Below are 21,354 nucleotides of genomic sequence, written 5' to 3' on the forward strand. Positions count from 1 at the left end.
ATAAAGATCCCCTTCAGAATCCCCTCTAACATCAAAATCCCCATCAGAGTCCCCCCTAACATCAAGATCCCCATCAGAGTCCCCCCTAACATCAAGATCCCCATCAGAATCCCCCTAACATCAAGATCTCCATCAGAATCCCCCCTAACATCAAGATCTCCATCAGAATCCCCCTAACATCAAGATCCCCATCAGAATCCCCCTAACATCAAGATCTCCATCAAAATCCCCCCTAACATCAAGATCCCCATCAGAATCCCCCCTAACATAAAGATCCCCTTCAGAATCCCCTCTAACATCAAAATCCCCATCAGAGTCCCCCCTAACATCAAGATCCCCATCAGAATCCCCCCTAACATAAAGATCCCCTTCAGAATCCCCCCTAACATCAAAATCCCCATCAGAGTCCCCCCTAACATCAAGATCCCCATCAGAATCCCCCCTAACATAAAGATCCCCTTCAGAATCCCCTCTAACATCAAGATCCCCATCAGAGTCCCCCCTAACATCAAGATCCCCATCAGAATCCCCCTAACATCAAGATCTCCATCAGAATCCCCCTAACATCAAGATCTCCATCAGAATCCCCCTAACATCAAGATCCCCATCAGAATCCCCCTAACATCAAGATCTCCATCATAATCCCCCTAACATCAAGATCCCCATCAGAATCCCCCTAACATCAAGATCTCCATCAGAATCCCCCTAACATCAAGATCCCCATCAGAATCCCTCCTAACATCAAGATCCCCATCAGAATCCCCCTAACATCAAGATCTCCATCAAAATCCCCCCTAACATCAAGATCCCCATCAGAATCCCCCTAACATCAAGATCTCCATCAGAATCCCCCTAACATCAAGGTCCCCATCAGAGACCCCCTTACATCAAAATCCCAATCAGAATCCTTCCTAACATCAAGATCCCCATCAGAATCCCCCCTAACATCAAGAGCCCCTTCAGAATCCCCCCTAACATCAAGATCCCCATCAGAATACCCCCTAACATCAAGATCCCCATCAGAATCCCCCCTAACATCAAGAGCCCCTTCAGAATCCCCCCTAACATCAAGATCCCCATCAGAATACCCCCTAACATCAAGATCCCCATCAGAATCCCCCCTAACATCAAGATCCTCATCAGAATCCCCCCTAACATCAAGATCCCCATCAGAATCCCCCCTAACATCAAGATCCTCATCAGAATCCCCCCTAACATCAAGATCCTCATCATTATCCCCCCTAACATAAAGATCCCCATCAGAATCCCCCTAACATCAAGATCTCCATCAGAATCCCCCTAACATCAAGATCCCCATCAGAATCCCCCTAACATCAAGATCTCCATCAAAATCCCCCCTAACATCAAGATCCCCATCAGAATCCCCCTAACATCAAGATCTCCATCAGAATCCCCCTAACATCAAGGTCCTCATCAGAGACCCCCTTACATCAAAATCCCAATCAGAATCCTTCCTAACATCAAGATCCCCATCAGAATCCCCCCTAACATCAAGAGCCCCTTCAGAATCCCCCCTAACATCAAGATCCCCATCAGAATACCCCCTAACATCAAGATCCCCATCAGAATCCCCCCTAACATCAAGAGCCCCTTCAGAATCCCCCCTAACATCAAGATCCCCATCAGAATACCCCCTAACATCAAGATCCCCATCAGAATCCCCCCTAACATCAAGATCCTCATCAGAATCCCCCCTAACATCAAGATCCCCATCAGAATCCCCCCTAACATCAAGATCCCCATCAGAATCCCCCCTAACATCAAGAGCCCCTTCAGAATCCCCCCTAACATCAAGATCCCCATCAGAATACCCCCTAACATCAAGATCCCCATCAGAATCCCCCCTAACATCAAGATCCTCATCAGAATCCCCCCTAACATCAAGATCCCCATCAGAATCCCCCCTAACATCAAGATCCACATCAGAATCCCCCCTAACATCAAGATCCCCATCGGAATCCCCCCTAACATCAAGATCCCCATCAGAGCCCCCACGGGCAACATGGCGGCTTTCGTTTCCTACCTCCTCCTCGACGGCCAATCAGGACTCTTCTCTTTTCGGGCCAATCAGAAAACGGGTCTCTGACCGCTTCTGATTGGCCGGATTGAGGATCAGTGCTTCAATAGTGAATATCCATTCGCTAATGTAACACCTGGGTGGGCTCGTAGCGCAATGCTCCGCGCCCGGAGCCCACCCTATTAGGAAGTCTATTAGAGCCTCTGGCTCTAATCAGGTGCTTCAAACGCCCCCCCACCATAGGAATGAATGCGCCCAATGTCCTGAAAGGGGCTGGATGCATGAATAGGGGGTGGAACCCGTAGATAGAGGGGGCGGCGCTCGGGCACCCCCAATGGATGGCCCGCCACTGGACCCTGTCAGAGTCCCCTTCTACATCAGGGTCCCTATTAAAGTCCCCCCCTTACATCAGAATCTCCCTTATATCAGGATCCCCATCCCCCTTTACATCAGAGTCTCCCTCATATCAGGATCCCCATCCCCCCTTTACATCAGAGTCTCCCTCATATCAGGATCCCCATCCCTCTTTACATCAGAGTCCCCACCAGAGTCCCCCCCTTACATCAGAGTCTCCCTCATATCAGGATCCCCATCCCCCCTTTACATCAGAGTCTCCCTCATATCAGGATCCCCATCCCCCTTTACATCAGAGTCCCCACCAGAGTCCCCCCTTTACATCAGAGTCTGCCTTATATCAGGATCCCCATCCCCCTTTACATCAGAGTCTCCCTTATATCAGGATCCCCATCCCCCTTTACATCAGAGTCCCCACCAGAGTCCCCCCTTACATCAGATTGAAGCATAGACCATAGGCAGCCTCTTCTGACCTAAAACCCCGATCTGTGCACATTGAGGAGATGTCACTAACTCCAGCCCCAGCCTGAATCTTGTAGCAGGTCGGAGTTGGCCCCTGTGCCGCAGTTTGGAAACCCCCTGGGCTAGATGATACTAGACGTCCTCCAGCCAGGAAATGAGGCGGGGCTCTATCTGACTTGCTGCAGCTTGTAATGCACACTGTTAGAAGCTCACAGTGTGCAGTGAAATCAGAGTACATCATTTCAGTGCAGGGAGAGGAGCCGGTACAACTGTGCAAGACTGAAGGGAAGGCCGGGAGTTTCTCATTTATATTTAATAAAATGATAAAATAATTTTAAAAATATATATAATTTCCCTTCTATGAGATCATTTGATCCCGGGGGGGTTGCGCAGGGACCGGGCAGATTAGCTTATACAAACATTGCGTTCTGTGCTCTGAGCGCCGGCCACCATTACATACAAATGAAGAAGACGTGACGCACGGTGAGCACTACGCAATTATTATTTTATCTCTGATCAATGGCTGTTATTTATTCCATTTTTTTTTTTAAATGTTTTTATTTATTTTTTTTCGCATTAAAATGCTAAAATAAATCTTTTCACCTTCGGATCTGATTTAAAAACTTTGCGTTCTGTGCTCTAAACGCCGGGCCGCCATTACATACAAATGAAGACGTGACGCACGGTGAGCACTACGCAATTATTATTTTTCCTCTGATCAATGGCTGTTGTTTATTTTATTTTTTTTTAAGCTTTTTTCTTTTTTTTTTTTCGCATTAAAATGCTAAAATAAATCTTTTCGCCTTCAGATCTGATTAAAAAAAAAAAAAAGATTAAAGAGAAAAAAAAAATGTCCTTTCATTTAGCGCCGACAGACATCTGAGGCCCGGCTATATTGAACGTATTCCCCGGTGGTTCATTAAATGGGGGAAATGTCTATATTACTGGGGGGGGGGGGGCGGGGAGACAATGGACGCGGCGTGGAGCATATGGAAAGTAGCATGGAGTGAGTGGGGATTAGGCTTTTGGCGTGTGGCAGGCGGGGGGGAGGGGGGGGGGGCTCTCTGAGCTTTTTTAAAAAGACCCTGAAAATACAAAGAGCACTCGTCTCTGCGGTCAGTTCAGCTTTTGAAGGAAAAACCTCCAACCCCCATCCCCCCCCCCCCCCCCCCCCCCGCAGAACGCCTATTGATCGGCCTCTTCATCAGGACTACTTAATGCTGCTTTGTATTACATTCATGGCGAGGACTCACAACAAGCTTTATTAGACGGCGGAGGAAATCCGCTTCTTATTCACCAACATAGAGAGCCAAAGGATAATGTGCCGGTCTACCGGGTGAAGGACCATCATTGGGGACTATGACACTATTAAAGGGCCAGTCCACCTACAACTGATATTTGAAACAAGAGGTATAGGTTAGGACTTTATATGAGACCATGACCATCCGGTACACAGGTCTCCATCCAATTATATCTGAAAAAAATAAGGGGACTAGGGGAGAAAGGGGGACAATGGGGACTTTATATGAAACACATCACTAGGGCAGGCTGAGTCATCAGATGTAAAAAAATGTAAATTTATTGATACCACATGAGAAACAAGGTGCAATAGATGGTACTCGCATATAATCAATAGATAAGGTACAAAGTATGTAAAACATGGCAGTAGAACAAACAATAGTAGCATAGTAACATGTTATACATTGTAACATAGATAGATTGCAGCATCATCAAAATTGCATCCCACATGTGTATACGTAATTCATATTGTATAAAAATCCAACTGATGGCTAAAACACTAAAATGCCCATGGTAGATACATATTCGTTGTGACATGTCAAGAAGTTATGAATGTTCAGTTGTATTGCTCGACGCGTTTCGTGGAAGTTTGTCCACTCATCAGGAGCAGCTATCTGGAAATATCTAAAGTAACGTGTAAAGTAGTAATTAATGATATTTAATTACAACAGGAAGAGGGGAAGCAAAACCGCTAATCCTAACACTCTTACCTGTAGATAAATGGTATAATGGTAGTAGGGCATATATAGAAAAATTCATGATGGTAGGAGATAATCAGGGGTGGACACAACAACCCCACGGGAGCTGAGGAGGCAACCAAGAGGCGGCAGGGCGAGGCAGCTCAGGACACCGTAGAGCAATGGGTAGTGAAGAAGTTCACCTAGGTTTCCAACAAGATGGTGTAAGATAGAGCATTGACCCAAAGTAACTGTAGATAAATAAAATAAAATACGTATAGGTATAAAACAAATAATGTTGGATGACCACTAGGTGGAAGATCAAGTGTGGGACAAAGTGAAGTGACAGTGGAGTGAACATAGGAAAAACAAACAGATAGTGTCTGGGAGACCGGTGGAATAAAAAAACACAAAGAGAGCCCACCACAACACCAAGCGAACAAGGTGAAGGGATAGTGCAAGGCAAGTTAGGTGAAGACGGTGTGTAAAGGGGGATGAAGAAAGCATGGTGCAAGGAGATCTACGGTTACCTATGATGACAGAGTCTCAGCCCGCCAGCCACTATCCCTTCACCTTGTTCGCTTGGTGTTGTGGTGGGCTCTCTTTGTGTTTTTTTATTCCACCGGTCTCCCAGACACTATCTGTTTGTTTTTCCTATGTTCACTCCACTGTCACTTCACTTTGTCCCACACTTGATCTTCCACCTAGTGGTCATCCAACATTATTTGTTTTATACCTATACGTATTTTATTTTATTTATCTACAGTTACTTTGGGTCAATGCTCTATCTTACACCATCTTGTTGGAAACCTAGGTGAACTTCTTCACTACCCATTGCTCTACGGTGTCCTGAGCTGCCTCGCCCTGCCGCCTCTTGGTTGCCTCCTCAGCTCCCGTGGGGTTGTTGTGTCCACCCCTGATTATCTCCTACCATCATGAATTTTTCTATATATGCCCTACTACCATTATACCATTTATCTACAGGTAAGAGTGTTAGGATTAGCGGTTTTGCTTCCCCTCTTCCTGTTGTAATTAAATATCATTAATTACTACTTTACACGTTACTTTAGATATTTCCAGATAGCTGCTCCTGATGAGTGGACAAACTTCCACGAAATGCGTCGAGCAATACAACTGAACATTCATAACTTCTTGACATGTCACAACGAATATGTATCTACCATGGGCATTTTAGTGTTTTAGCCATCAGTTGGATTTTTATACAATATGAATTACGTATACACATGTGGGATGCAATTTTGATGATGCTGCAATCTATCTATGTTACAATGTATAACATGTTACTATGCTACTATTGTATGTTCTACTGCCATGTTTTACATACTTTGTACCTTATCTATTGATTATATGCGAGTACCATCTATTGCACCTTGTTTCTCATGTGGTATCAATAAATTTACATTTTTTTACATCTGATGACTCAGCCTGCCCTAGTGATGTGTTTCATATAAAGTCCCCATTGTCCCCATTTCTCCCCTAGTCCCCTTATTTTTTTTTACAACTGATATTTAACCACTTCAATACCAGGCACTATTACCCCCCTTCCTGCCCCGGCCAATTGTCAGCTTTCAGCGCTCTCACACTTCGAATGACAAATGCGCGGTCGTGTAACACTGTACACATAGGACATTTTTATCATTTTGTTCACACAAATAGAGCTTTCTTTTAGTAGTATTCAATCATCCCTGGAGGGGGGGGGGGGGGGTCATTTTTTTGCTAAATAAAAAAAAATGTGAAGAAATAAAAGAAAATAAAAAAAAAAAAAGATTTTTTTTTGTTTTTGTTATAAAACTTTGCAAATAAGTAATTTTTCTCCTTCACTGATGAGCACTAATAGGCTGCACTGATGGGCACTGATAGGTGGCACTGATGGGCACTGATAAGAGGCACTAATGAGGCTACACTGATGGGCACTGATAAGCGCTAATAGGCTGCACTAATGGGCACTCCCACTGCTTGCATCAGGACTGAAGGCTCTTGAGAGAAGTACTAAGGCCGGGTGCTGTGATGTGATGTCATCAGGAGGCTATGTACAGCCCCCTGCTGGCCCCTCCCACCAACCATGATCTGCCTGCATTGCATAGAGAAACACAAAGACCCAGTGATGATGTCACTGGGTCTAAAATATGGTATTTGATGAAAAGGGAAAGGTTATATATAAGAATTTTTACTAGCATGTTGATGAGGGGGGAGGGGGGAACCAGGGAAGGTAAAATATAAGCAGATTACACTTGGCTCGGTTCACATATATGGGAATTGAATGCGTTTTGAACCACATCACATGTGAACCAGACCAGCTTCCAATGCCAGCTCTTTATGGACCTTGCTTTGTGCACTGGTGCGCAGTCATGTTGGAACAGGAAGGGACCGTCCCCAAACTGTTCCCACAAAGTTGGAAGCATGAAATTGTCCAAAATGTCTTGGTATGCTGATGACTTAAGAGTTCCCTTCACTGGAACTAAGGGGCCAAGCCCAACCCCTAAAAAAACAACCCCCACACCATAATCCCCCCTCCCCCACACCATAATCCCCCCCCCCTCCACCAAATGATTTGGACCAGTACACAAAGCAAGGTCCATAAAGACATGGATGACCGAGTTTGGGGTGGAGGAACTTGACTGGCCTGCACCTCAACCCGATAGAACATCTTTGGGATGAATCAGAGCGGAGACTGCGAGCCAGGCCTTCTCATCCAACATCAGTGCCTGACCTCACAAATACGCTTCTGGAAGAATGGTCAAAACATTTCCATAGACACACTCCTAAACCTTGTGGACGGCCTTCCCAGAAGAGTTGAAGCTGTTATAGCTGCAAAGGGCGGAGCCAACTCAATATTGAACCCTACGGACTAAGACTGGGATGTCATTAAAGATCATGTGTGTGTAAAGGAGGGCGTCCCAATACTTTTGGCAATATAATGTATCTATGGGAGGTCTATAGATTCTCTGATATCTTTTAGATATCTTGTAACATTTAATAGATCCCCTCAGTTCTGGATATTTTGAGAAGAGGACGGTGTGCTGTAGAGCTAAAGCCGGAAGGCTTCTAACCACAACCCCCCATCCCCCCCCCCCATGGGGCCTTCAAGCCAACATCAGCTGGTCTGTCCCCCGACACATTGCCAATGAATATTCTCCTGCATGGGGTCCAGAACATGCGGTAGCAGGTGTGTGACTGGTACATCTGTGCCCCGTGTAATTTAATTTATTACTGCTGCTTAATTCCATGTCACAGTTGTTGTAATATTGGCATCGGCAACGGCTGGGGAGGTTGTAAAATTACAATTTTCAGCCACATCAATCTTCCATAACCGAGTCAGGAAGAGAAAATAAGACCATATGGAGAAAGGAGGGATGTGATTCCTGGCCAAAAAACATCATCAGAGACGTTCTCCCATCCTCAAAAGTCTCTACTAGAACCTTAACACTTAATCATGACCTTAACACTAAAATTGATTGTAGCACTTAAAGTGCAACTTAGGCCAGGGGATGGGCATTCCCATATTACCAACAGGCAGTAAATAAGATTCAAAACAAGCCCTCACTGACCTCTGTAGCTGCAGGAACGGTGGAGTAATTCATTTTCAACGTTTTCAGCAAAAACACTTTCACTTTCATTTCAGCAGTGGAGCTACCTCTGCTTCCCCCTTCTAGCAGAAACTCGGCAGATACGCTCCCCCCTCCCTGTAGTGACACAGCAGCTCAGCTCACCTATCCCAGCAGTAACTCAGCAGCACAGCTCCCCTATTTCAGCAGTGACTCAATGGAAAAGCTCACCCCTCCCTGTAGATGCAGAGACTCACCCTTTTCTTCTTCCTGGCATTGACTCAGCAGCTCAGCTCACCCTGCTATTTTTTTGAAGCATTGACCCCACAGTACAGCTCCCCTATCCCAGAAATAAGTCAGCAGTTCAGCTCCCCTCTCCCAGCAGAGACTCAGCAGCTCACCCTTCTCCCTCTCCTGGCATTGACTCAGCAGCAGCTCAGCTCACCCTGCTATCTCTTTAAATCATTGACTCAACAGTTCAGCTCCCCTATCCCAGAAATAACTCAGCAGCTCAGCTCCTCTATCCCAGATGTGACTCAGTAGATCAGTCCACCATGTTCCTTTCTCAGTAACACAACAGCTTAGCTCATTCTTGTCCTCTTTTCCAGCCCAGACTCAGCAGCTCAGCTTCCCCCTTACAGCAGTGACTCGGCAGCTCAGCTCCCCCTCTTTGCAGAGACCCACCAGCTCCCCCTTCTACCCCTCCTGGCATTGGCTCAGCAGCTTAGGTCATCCTGCTCTCTCTTTGAAGCTTTCATTCAATAGTTCAGCTCCCCTGTCTCAGAAGTAACTCAGCAGGCCAGCTCCCCTATCCAAGCTGTGACCCTACAGATCAGCTCATCATGCTCCTTTCTCAGTAATACAACAGCTTAGCTCACTATTGTCCTCTTTTCCAGCACAAATTCAACAGCTCAGCTCCCCCCTCCCAGCAGTGACTCAGCAGCTCAGCTCCCTCCTCCCAGTAGTGACTCATCAGCTCAGCTCCCTCCCCCCAGCACAGACTCAGCAGTGCCCCCTGTTCCCCCTCCTGGCATTGACTCAACAGTTTAGCTCCTCTATCCCAGATGTAACTCTGCAGCTCAGCTCCCCTATCCCAGATGTGACTCAGTAGATTGGCTCACCATGTTCCCTTCTCAGTAACACAACAACTTAGCTAATTCTTGTCCTCTTTTCCAGCCCAGACTCAGTAGCTCAGTCCCCTTCCCCTCCCAGCAGAGACTCAGCAGCTCAGCTGCCCCCTCCCAGCAGAGACTCAGCAGCTCACCCTTCTCCCCCTCCTGGCATTGACTCAGCTGCTCAGCTCACCCTGCTATCTCTTTGAAGCATTGTCGCAACAGTTTAGCTCCCTTATCATATAAGTAACTCAGCAGCTCAGCTCCCCCCTCCCAGCAGTGACTCAGCAGCTCAGCTCCCTCCCCCCAGCAGAGACTCAGCAGCTCCCCCTGTTCCCCCTCCTAGCGTTGACTGTGCAGCTCAGCTTACCCTGCTATCTCTTTGAAGCTTTGACTTACCAGTTCAGCTCCCCTATCCCAGATGTGATTCAGTAGATCGACTCACCATGCTCACTTCTCAGTAACACAAAAGCTTAGCTCATTCTTGTCCTCATTTCCAGCCCAGATTCAGAAGCTCAGCCCCCCCCCCCCCCCCCCAGCAGAGACTCAGCAGCTCAGCTGCCCCCTCCCAGCAGAGACTCAGCAGCTCAGCTCACCCTGCTATCTCTTTGAAGCATTGTCTCAGCAGTTTTGCTCTCTTATCACATAAGTAACTCAGCATCTCAGTTCCCCCCTCCCAGCAGTGACTCAGCAGCTCAGCCCCCCCTCCCTGCAAAGACTCAGCAGCTCACCCTCCTCCCCCTCCTGGCATTGACTCAGCAGCTCAGCTCACCCTGCTATGTCTTTGAAGCATTGTCTCAGCAGCTCAGCTCCCCTATCCAAGATGTGACTCAGTAGCGCAGCTCCGAGCAGTGACTCAGCAGCTCAGCTCCCCCCTCTGAGCAGTGACTCAGCAGCTCACCCTTCTTCCCCTCCCAGCAGTGATTCAGCAGCTCAGCTCTCCCATCCCAGTAGAGATCAGCAGCTCAGCTCCCCTCTTTTAGCAGAAGCTGGCCAACAATCGAATCCCTAATGTGCACAGGAAGAGAGGATAGCAGAGTGCTGAGACTTCACTTCATTGAGGATCAATTCCTCCACAGTGCCTGCAGCTACAGAGGTCAGTGAGGGCTTGTTTTTTTTTTTTTTTTTTTATGTTTTTAATGCTTATAAGAATGTGTAAATAATTGAATATCCATATCCTGTACACAGTTCTACTAGAAGTTAACCCTGACTGTAAAATGTAACCATCACATAACACAATAAAACCCTAAACCTCAAGACTTACCATGAACCTTCTAACCCTGGGGTGTGGGAACCTTCACAACTCTGCATTGCAGTATATCATGGAAGTGGTGCATAAAAAAAAGCTTTCCACATCTTTTTCCGGCATGACACAACGTTACGAAGAAATCAATGGTAACGCATGTACGATAAGTGCCAGCCGCATCGAAGAACGTAGAGTGTGAATGTATCTGGTGACGTTTAATCCACCTCGAACTGTTCGAACACGAACCCCTGAAATGAGCTCTCCGTGAAGTGGATGCACACTTCTGCTCCAAGATCATGCATCCCCGAGATCTCACATTTCTGAGATCTCAAAAACCACCGGTTTAAGAAAGCTCAAAACGTTGCATTCACCGAAATCTGGCAAATCCAGGGATTGAACAAATGATAGAAACTCTGACACAGATTTGCTGCACAATCGCCCCAAACATTCATTTATATAAATTGGCAACCTCCATCTGCACTATTGACCAAGTGTCGGGGATTGTGCAGAATGTTGACTGAGCTAGGCAAGTGGATGTATGTCAGGACACGTGTGCCAATACACAGGCCAGGCACTTCCGCCAGTATCCTGCGTGGGCATGCTTATTGGAACGAAGATGCATACAGGTGCATTGAGAGCACATTGGCGCACACCAGCCTGGTCCAATTTCGAAACTGCCTCCAAATGCCCCTTTTAAAGGAGTGGCCAGAAGATTGCTGGATGATCTTCAGCATACCTGTGTTCCTTGCTCCCATGTATCCTGCGTTTATCCCAACTTCTTGTTACCAACTCGGACTTCCCCTTTGCTTGACCCTTGGTTATGACCTACACTGGTAAAGGACTCTGCTTCTCCTGATCAACCATGTATGACCCTGGCTTGTTTCCTCACTATTTTGCTGTCTCCATCCTCCTGATTGCTGTGTATGACCCTGGCTCTGGCTCCTGACCACGCTGTTGTCTCCTATCTTGCTCCCCCTCTGTGTATGACCTCAGTCTGAATCCTGATTAACCATGTATGACCCTGGCTCTGGTACCAGACTACTCTGCTGTCTCCATCCTCCTGATCACGTTGTATGACCCTGGCTCTGGCTCCTGACCACACTGGTGTCAATTATCTTACTCCACCTCAGTTTTGATCTTGATCTCGACCACACCACTCCAGTTCCTCCCTGCTACTTTGATCCTGCACTACCTTCATTCATGACCACTATGGGTGTCATAACACCGCCTACTACTGAACCTGACCTGCTCTACCAAAGGTGTACCTTGTGTCAGGGCCATCTTAACAGCATCATGGGCCCCTGGGCAAAGTAATGCTCTGGGGCCCATACCAGCCTCCACAATTTACACACATACTCTCAAGAATTAAAGGATAAATAGTTGACAGAATTAAACATATATTTATAAGTTCAATAAAATCAATTTTAAACAAACAAATTGCCATAAATCAAAGACTAATCAACACCAAAGGGTACAGTACAGGTGGGGGGTCAGTAGGACACAATACTGGAAGCAGGATGGCACAGAACAGGTTCCAGAATGCTGCCTGGGGCACGGCCATCCCAGGACAGCTTAGTAAAAGTGACATCCTCACCCGAGTGCCTGAGATCTAGCTAGTCAGACACTTCCTGGAGCAGCCACCAGCAAACCAGATCATCAGCACCCATGCTTCTTTGAGCCTTGCACTTCCTGTCATGACCTTGGTCCAAGGCAGCAAAGGAAGCCCTCTCATCACTTCGGCCATCATCCAGTTACATGACAATGTATCTGGTTTAATCCAAACTTCATAACCAGGTAATGATAAAGCAGAGAACAATCTGGATGGACCTGATGGCCACTGCCACTAAGATGACCATTTAAGGAAGAACCAGTGGCAAAGGATTGCTGGATGATCTTCAGCTTGCCTGTGTTCCTTGTAACCGTGTATCCTGACTTCTTGTTACCAACTTGGCTTGCTTCTGGACTTTCACTTTGCTTGATCCCTGGTTGTGATCTCCACTCATTTAAGTACTCTGCTTCTCCTGATCAACCATGCATGACCCTGGCTTGGCTCCTGACTATTCTTCTGTCTCCATCCTCCTGATCACGGTGTATGATCCTGACTCTGGCTCCTAACCACACTGTTGTCTCTTATCTTACTAACCCTACGTGTATGACCACAGTCTGGATCTTGATCTTGACCACACCACTCCGGTTCCTTTCTACCACTTTGATCCTGCACCACTTTTATCCACTATGGGTGTCATCACACCACTTACTGCTGAACTTGACCTTCTCCACCACAAATATACCTTGTGTTCCTGCTGACATCCTCACCTGCCTGCCTCAGAACTAATCCAAATTTCATAACCAGACAGGTGAGGATAAAACTGAGAACAATCAGGATAGACCTGGAGACCATTGCCACTAAGATGACCATATAAGGAGGAAACAGGGACAAAGGATTGCTGGATGATCTTATGCTTGACCGTTTTCTTGCTCCTGTGTATCCTGACTTCTTGTTACCCACTTGGCTTGCTTCTGGACTTCCACTTTGCTTGACCACTGGCTGTGACCTCCACTCGTTTAAGTACTCTGCTTCTCTTGATCAACCATGTATGACCTTGGCTTGCCTCCTGACTACTCTGCTGTCCCCATTCCTCCTGATTATGGTGTGTGACCCTGCTTCTGGCTCCTTACTATGCTGTTGTCTCTTACCACCCTCCGTGTGTGTGACTTCAGTCTGGATCTTAATCTTGACCGCACCACTGCAGTTCCTCCCTACCACTATGATCCTAAACCACCTTCATCCACTATGGATGTCATCACATTGCCCACTGCTGAACCTGACCTGCTCCACCACAAGTGTACCTTGGGTTCCTGCTGACATTCTCACTTGCCTGCCTGAGAACAACCCAGTCGGACACTTCCTGGAGCAGCCACCAGCAAACCAGTCTATCTGCACCCATTCTTCTTGGAGCCTTGCACTCCCTGTCACCACCTGCAGGGGTGCTTGGGTCATAGCAGCAAAGTAAACCCTCTCATCACTTTGGCCTCCTACCAGGTATGTGACAATGTATCTGGTTTAATCTAAACTTCATAACCAGACAGATGAAGATAAACAGAGAACAATCTGGATGGATCAGATGGCCACTGCCACTAAGATGACCATTTTAGGTGTAGTATTGGCAATTATGGAACCTAGTGTGTTGTTTTCAATAATTGTGCCATGCGTATGGGTTAAATCCTGGATGTGCTCATCTTTTTGCAAAAAATATTTCAATGTGTGCCGTTAATGTCTTGGACACTCATACCTTTTAGGCAGGGGATGTATTAGATTCTTGGTGAAAACCACCCAGCCATTGGGTGACCAATGCAGACCTGAGGGACCTATCATATTGGTCTTGTATTAACCTTCTCAGACGGCCATCTTTCTTAGGCCATGCCTATGGCAGTTGCCTTAGTACTCCTTGCCATTCTCTACTTCGATTCACAGAAAACTGAGGTGACTAAGCCCAGTGGGCTCCAAAATATAATTTCTGAACTGAATTTACAAGTAACCTCTCAGGATACAAATTTTGGGGATGCCATTGCCAACTTATTTTGGTTCCCATTTAGGATTCATCAAAGGCAGCACCCCACAGGACCGCTTCTCTTTAGGAAGAAGCAAATAGATGTAAAAACCTATTTGCATAATGTGCAGCATTGAACCAACCCAGCTTGGAGGCACCACCATCCAACACCCCCATTCCACCCTTCACACGCCATGTCTTGGGAATACACCTCAAAAACCCGAAGGTCATTTCAAGGACATTTGCCGATTCAGTTAAATATATTTGAGATCTCTTACGCCATCTGTCAACAGCTAAAATATTTTATCAGCCCCGTTCAAACATCGGCTCATTAGTGAATTCACCGCAAACAACCGGCGCAGAATTCGGAGGTGTCAATCTGCAACCTACAGACCCAACATGTCTGGAATGAAACGCGTCTCGCTCAGCAGAACTGGTGCATAGCCAAGCCTAGCAAACAAGCATCTGCGTAAATTTGGTGACTATGGTTTATTTTCACGCATGATCTGCACACTAAACAATCGTCCATGTAGATGACACAGATCTCAGCATTAATTATGATAATTAGTGACGAACAAGTCATTAAAAAAAAAAAACTGAAATCTGTAGTGTTCATTTCAGTTTCCAGCATCAATAATATATTAATTGTTGCAAAAATTGGCCCAACATTCGGCCAAAGAACAGGAAATTACCATTTGATTTTTTTGACCAATGTGTGTTTAACGGTCACCTTGACAAAGGGCATTTATTGAAAATTACTGAGAAGGAGCATATGAGCAAAAAAAGTCATAAAAAAAAACAAATTATATAACTATATCCATTTTTTTTGTAAATGTTCAATATTAAGCAAAAATATTTTCGGTATTGAGCATAAAAAGCCATAAAAAAAAAAAAGTTATATAACTATATACTTTTTTTGTTAATTTTCATTTTCAATTTTGAGCAAAAATATTTTCAATATTGAGCATTAAAAAAACTATTAAACAAAAAAAAATGATATAACTACAGTATGTAAATTAATATATATTGTTTTTCAACGTTGGGCATAAAAACAAAAAAGTCATAAAGCAAAAAAAAAAAATGTATATACATTTTTTTTTCATGAAATAAATTTTGAAAAAAATTCTAGAAACAATTTAGAAAATTAATTCAATATTGAAGGGTCGACGAGTCTTACAAAAATCAAACAAATCAAGCAAAAATAAAAAAAAAATAAAATACATTGGCTGGCTCATTACAAGGTTGACCCATTATTGTAGCCCTAATTTAAAAAAAAAAAAAAAATGCTATAGCATTGGAAGAGTCTTCGATTGAAGAGAACTGAAACTCAGTTTCTAGAAAAAGGTCACCAATTAAAGGATAGATATTCACCAGGACATTGGATGGTTCCATCGCCAACCTGCCCACCGCCAGCAACACTCATAAAGCAATGTTCTCTCGCTCTTTTTTTTTTTTTTTTTTTTTTTTATTATTGCATCCATGAATTATTTATAAAATGCAAATCAGTCTACAACCACATATTATTTAACCCCCTCAGCACCAAAATCCATGCAAGACATTTCGGATCAACCTGTTAAATATTCATACGGCTCTGTGCCATAATTAAATACGGGGAATGATATATTGCTCTGCCTTGATACGCTTGTTTGCAGAGATCCGTTTCTATATTATCTGTGGTATCTGATTGACAGTTCCTGTTGTACAAAGTGTCGCCCTTTACAAATCCCTTCCTTTCTCTTGATTTCCGTGAATAGGAAGTCAATGTTATTACAAAGGGATCAGGGGGCAGGATGCATCCTCAATCCTCGGTGGATCTAATTAACAGGTGGAATCACACTCTTGGTACTTGAAATGTGGCCAAACGTCGAAGAAACTAGGGGTCCTCTCTGCACCATCTGTGGCGTTTTTCTGTAATTTGTGTTCATTGTAACATGGGGTGCTTTATTTTTAAAATTATTTATTATTTATTTTTATATACTGGTAGAATATTTTTTTATTGAAATTTCAAATTCATTTGAAAAATTCAAATTATGAATCAGATAGAAAAAAATAATAATTATGAATCACATAGAAAAAAAAAGAAAAATACACAGAAAAATAATACAAATTAAAAAAATAGGGTTTTAAAATACTTCAGAACTGTTTTGTGTTTCCTTTTATAACTATAACCGAATAATATGAATATAGCAATTGTTATCAATATACATGTTTAGACATTAAAGAAACATAGCCAATGATGAATTAATTATTTACGATAGCTGTTTTTTGAAGCACTTGTACCTGTTAGCAGCTAATCTTGAAGCAATATATCCTCCTGGGATTTGCGTTACTATGTAGCCCCAAAAGAATGAGCCGTGAATCATTCCAACAATCTCAGGATCCCAATTAAATTTAGCTTTCTAAACAAAGGAGAACAAAAAAAAGGAATTAGTGAAATATTTTTTTTAAAGCCTTTAAAAATTATTACATTATGATGCATGTCACGAACACTCTTTTTTTTTTGCCACTAGTAGCCAAGATGGCGCCATTGAAATATATAAATAAAAAAAAAAATGAGAGAAAGGAAAATGGCTGCATTCTACAGCAGAAAATGTGATCTGTACATATATATAGATTTCTTTTTTATGCATGCAATTTTTATTGTTAAAAAAATAGTTTGCTATAATTATTTTATTACTTTAAAAAACCTTTTACATACTGAGGTTTCTAGTGTATGTGTGTATATATATATATATATATATATATATATATATATATATATATATATATATATATATATATTTACTAGAAGCCCCAGTATGTAATAGGATTTTTAAAGTAATAACATTATTATATTTTATATATTAATATTTAATAATTATTTTATAACTTTAAAAACCATATTACATACTGGGGTTTCCTTCTCCTCTCTCTCTCTCTCTCTCTCTCTCTTTCTATATATATATATATATATATATAATCTAGTGTGTATATATATATATATATATATATATATATATATATATATATATATATATATATATATATATATATATATATATATATATATTTACTAGAAGCCCCAGTATGTAATAGCGTTTTTAAAATAATAAAATTATTACATTTTAAATATTAATATATAATAATTATTTTAAAACTTTAAAAACCATATTACATACTGGGGTTTCCTTCTCTCTCTCTCTCTCTCTCTCTCTCTCTCTCTCTCTCTCTCTCTATCTCTCTCTCTCTCTCTCTCTCTCTCTCTCTCTCTATATATATATATATATATATATATATATATATATATATATATATAGTAGGTGAATTGTCATATTTCTCCTTTATGATTCTGTATAAGAATTTGATAGTGTGATTAAAAAAAAAAAATTGTTACATTTTGTTTTTGGTTTGCAATACAATAATAAATGGTTGCTACAGGACCATGAAATATTGTTGCTAGCATTTAAACAAAAATATGTGCACAATTAATCTGGACCTGGAACATCATTTTAATTTATAAAGAGCACACTAGCACTTTGATTTAATTAAAAAAAAAAAAAAATCTGATTTGGCAAGAAATGGGTTAAAGCCAGCGCAAGAATACTTTCATGGTGGAAAAAAAAAAAACTGTCAGAGGGAGGAGAAAAAAAAAATGGGGGTGGGAAAAGTTCTTGCTCACCTCTTTGATAATTTTTCCTCCTTGATGAATGGTGCTGTTATTTACCATATCCACTATGGCCACTCCTAGATTACAGCGAATCCCAAAAGAGATGCAAAACCCCAGCCCACTCATGATGGCTATGATATACCTCCGTGGTAGCCCAAAACAGGTGCAGTCACATATAGGTGGCTTTTTTTCGCGCACTTCCTTTGGTTTGCCATCTTCTGTCAGCTCAATATTCTCACTGGTTTTAGGCTTTCTTTCTAAAACCCTGAAAAAACAAAAAACAAAATGTTACATTTATTTTTCTTTAGGTGCTTTTAAATGTCATATTTTTTTTTCTATGAACATGTTATTTTCAACATTTGTCTTTCCTTTTTTTTTCCTTTAAAGCTTAAAAGACATCCGATTTTCAGACATGTTGTAAATGTATTTTAAAAAATGCGATTTTCTTTAAAGAAAATACATAGCAAATTCTACATTTTGTAAAGTTTTCTACCAGATGTCAAGAACAATGGAAAGACTCCCTCAATTATTAAGCATTAATGAGATAAAAACATCAATATTTAATAAAGCGACAAAGCATTTGGAAAATGGACTTCAATATTTCAGGGAGTGAAAATATCCAGCTTTGACTTTTTAAATATTAAAGATGTGTATTTTATCCACATTCATAGTTATAAATCCAAGTTACTTACTGTACATTCTTTTACTCTTTGGCTTTACAAATATACAGCTATACTTTTCTTTTAACATTTTTATTTTGTTTTTATATATTTGTCAATCGTTTCACTATATTATTCGTTTTGATTAATATTTATAAAAAAGGATACAAGCAAGTTAACTCATTTATTATTATACAGGATTTATAAAGGACCAACAGTTTACACAGAGCTTTACAATCCAAATTTTAAATTTAAATGTAAAATTTAAAATCTAATTTTTATAGCACAGGGATCCATAACTAAAAAAATTCTTAAAACTGAAAGAATACTTTATATTTAACTGTCTATATTTATGTCATATAATTGTCAGTTACTAAAGAAATAACTGGTTATGGAGGGTACACAGGTGGTTAAATTATGCCATCAACAAGATGATGTAAGTAAGGTTTTTTTTTTTTTAAAGATATACTATAGTTATATTCAATTTTTACATTTAAAAATTTAAAAAGGATCTCTACAAAGGGTTAGTAGCTTAATCTGAAGGTTATCTTTAAACATGTAACATGACAAAATAATATAAAAATAGGCATCAAGGCAAAGACACGATTTCTGTAGTGGAGATCCTGAAATGTATTTTCAAAGGCATTTAAATCATGTCTAGATGTATATTTTAATAAGGAAAACAATCAAAAAATGAAAACATAACATATGTATATATATATATATATATATATATATATATATATATATATAGTTAAACGTATATTTTTTTTCAGTTTTTTTTTATACATATTAGAAATTATTACAACCAATTTGCAGAATGATAATATATATATATATATATATATATATATATTATCATTCTGCAAATTGGCTGTAATAATTTCTATTAAAAAAAAACGTAAAAACCTAAAAATCCTCAAATTTTGGCAATGACACGTACAATATTTATTTTTTTTTATTTGTCCCTAGTGAAAGTCCTCAGCATCTTAGGATTATCCCACTCGGGTGAAGGGGGGGGGGGGGGGCATTATTCGTGTACGTGCCTCTTTACCCTAACAGGTTTCAGGTTATAGCAAAGTTACATTTTTTGTGTTTAAAATGGACGTGCATTCAAAGTGAGGCCCTAATTAACAATTACCCAACAGATAACAAAAGAAACATTCAAATTGCTATGTAGATTACCTCGTAGCACCTGTAGTGTATTTTTTTAAAATAAATATAATAATTTTAAAATGTATATATATATATATATATATATATATATATATATATACACACACATATACTGTATGTTTTTGTAAATACCTGGATAAGAGGCAAATATATAATAAAACATTCTTCTTGCTATTTAGATTACATTATAAGACCCCTTGGCATTTTATATATATATATATATATATTTTTTTTTTCTTTCTGTAAACACCTGGATAAGTGGAAAGAATTCTCACAAGGAGTCCAAAAATAGATACCTGTATAGCTGACCCAGCGATTTCCCTGCAAAAGTCTTCAGCCCTTCTTTGCCAGGCGTTAAAATCCTTTGTTTTATTGAATCCATTATTGCTTCAGGTGTGTCGTAGCAGGTGTCTTCTCAAATTCTAGGATGTACGCAATGGCCAATTTTCATAGTGCTATTATATTCCAAAAGACAAAAAAAAAGAAAGAAGAAAAACCCAAAAGCTAAGGTAGATCCTACAAAAAAAAGCAAAAAAAAAAACAAAACAAAAAGAAAGTGAGACCCGAGCCCAGAGATGGAGACAATGGCTACAAGGTGTTCCTGGCAGTGAGTTCTCTTCTCAATGCAAGTGAAGGCTGTCTCATGGCTATTACAGAGCTCTGTGCATTGGTCCTCTCGCTGCTTAAAAATCCATTTTGCATCACATATGCCTCAATAAAAAAACTCTGTCGCTATGCTCCGTAGCAATGGCGAGGTGTAGAGGAGATATTGCATTTCACGAAAGACCCAAGACAAAAAAAAAAAAAAAGAATTCCTGGATAGAAAATTCCAACGTGGAAAAAAAAAAAAAATCTGAAACCTTCAAACCTTTACCGGTCTTGGAGCAAAGTGTAAGAATTTCACCGGTAGGGTCTTACCGGCTGCACCACTGCTTTGCAATTAGAATAGGAGGGAGTTCAGGTTCTTTAATGAGGTCTTCAACAGGCTGCAATTTTGCAATTTCCTATTTCACTCAACTCTACCCCCCACCCCGTCTTCTTGTGTCTCTATTGGTGCTTCAGCACCGTGGACAGGTCCGGTGGAAAAGGAAAAGGCTTCCTGTTCTCTCTCGCTCTACACTGCTAACTTTCCAAGGGAATTGGGGCGGATCACAGGCGCAAAGCATCCATTCTCCGGCTCCTTGGAGTGGATGCTATGGAAACCAAAGCGAAGATGTCATCATTTCAAGTCGAGGTGTAGCAAAGGGTGCAAGGTCCTCATTCAAGAGTTTATTAAAAAAGAGACACCTTATTCTCTTTTGTCTATAAATTGTTAATCTTGCCTTAATTTCTTTGTTATATATATATAATTTACTTCAGAAAATATATACATATTTATTTGCTTCTGTGATTTTTTTTTCAGAAAATATTTATATATATATATATATATATATATATATATATATTTTTTTAATTCTGTGATTTACTCTGCACTTCACAAGCCAATAAAAAAAAATAAGCTTGTGATATATGAAGGAGGCACAGAAGTGCACAGCAGTGCAGGGGTCACTGGAGGCACAGGAATGCGG

The 21,354-nt window shown here is 41.4% G+C and overlaps 1 protein-coding gene across 1 annotated transcript in view; it reads right to left on the minus strand.

The window, feature by feature from the left end:
* The window catches only part of SLC17A6 (solute carrier family 17 member 6), an 85,375-nt gene extending 64,448 nt beyond the window's left edge, over positions 1-20,927 (minus strand). Inside the window, exons 1-3 of the mRNA XM_073604021.1 lie at positions 20,083-20,927; positions 17,964-18,216; positions 16,586-16,704 (exon numbers count right to left, since the gene is read on the minus strand). Of these exons, the coding sequence (XP_073460122.1) occupies positions 16,586-16,704; positions 17,964-18,216; positions 20,083-20,168 (458 nt within the window). The 5' untranslated portion in view covers positions 20,169-20,927. The remainder of the gene's footprint in view (positions 1-16,585; positions 16,705-17,963; positions 18,217-20,082) is intronic.
* Positions 20,928-21,354: the final 427 nt, after the last annotated feature.

Source organism: Aquarana catesbeiana, linkage group LG11 (genome assembly GCF_042186555.1).
Source record: "Aquarana catesbeiana isolate 2022-GZ linkage group LG11, ASM4218655v1, whole genome shotgun sequence".
Taxonomy (NCBI): domain Eukaryota; kingdom Metazoa; phylum Chordata; class Amphibia; order Anura; family Ranidae; genus Aquarana; species Aquarana catesbeiana.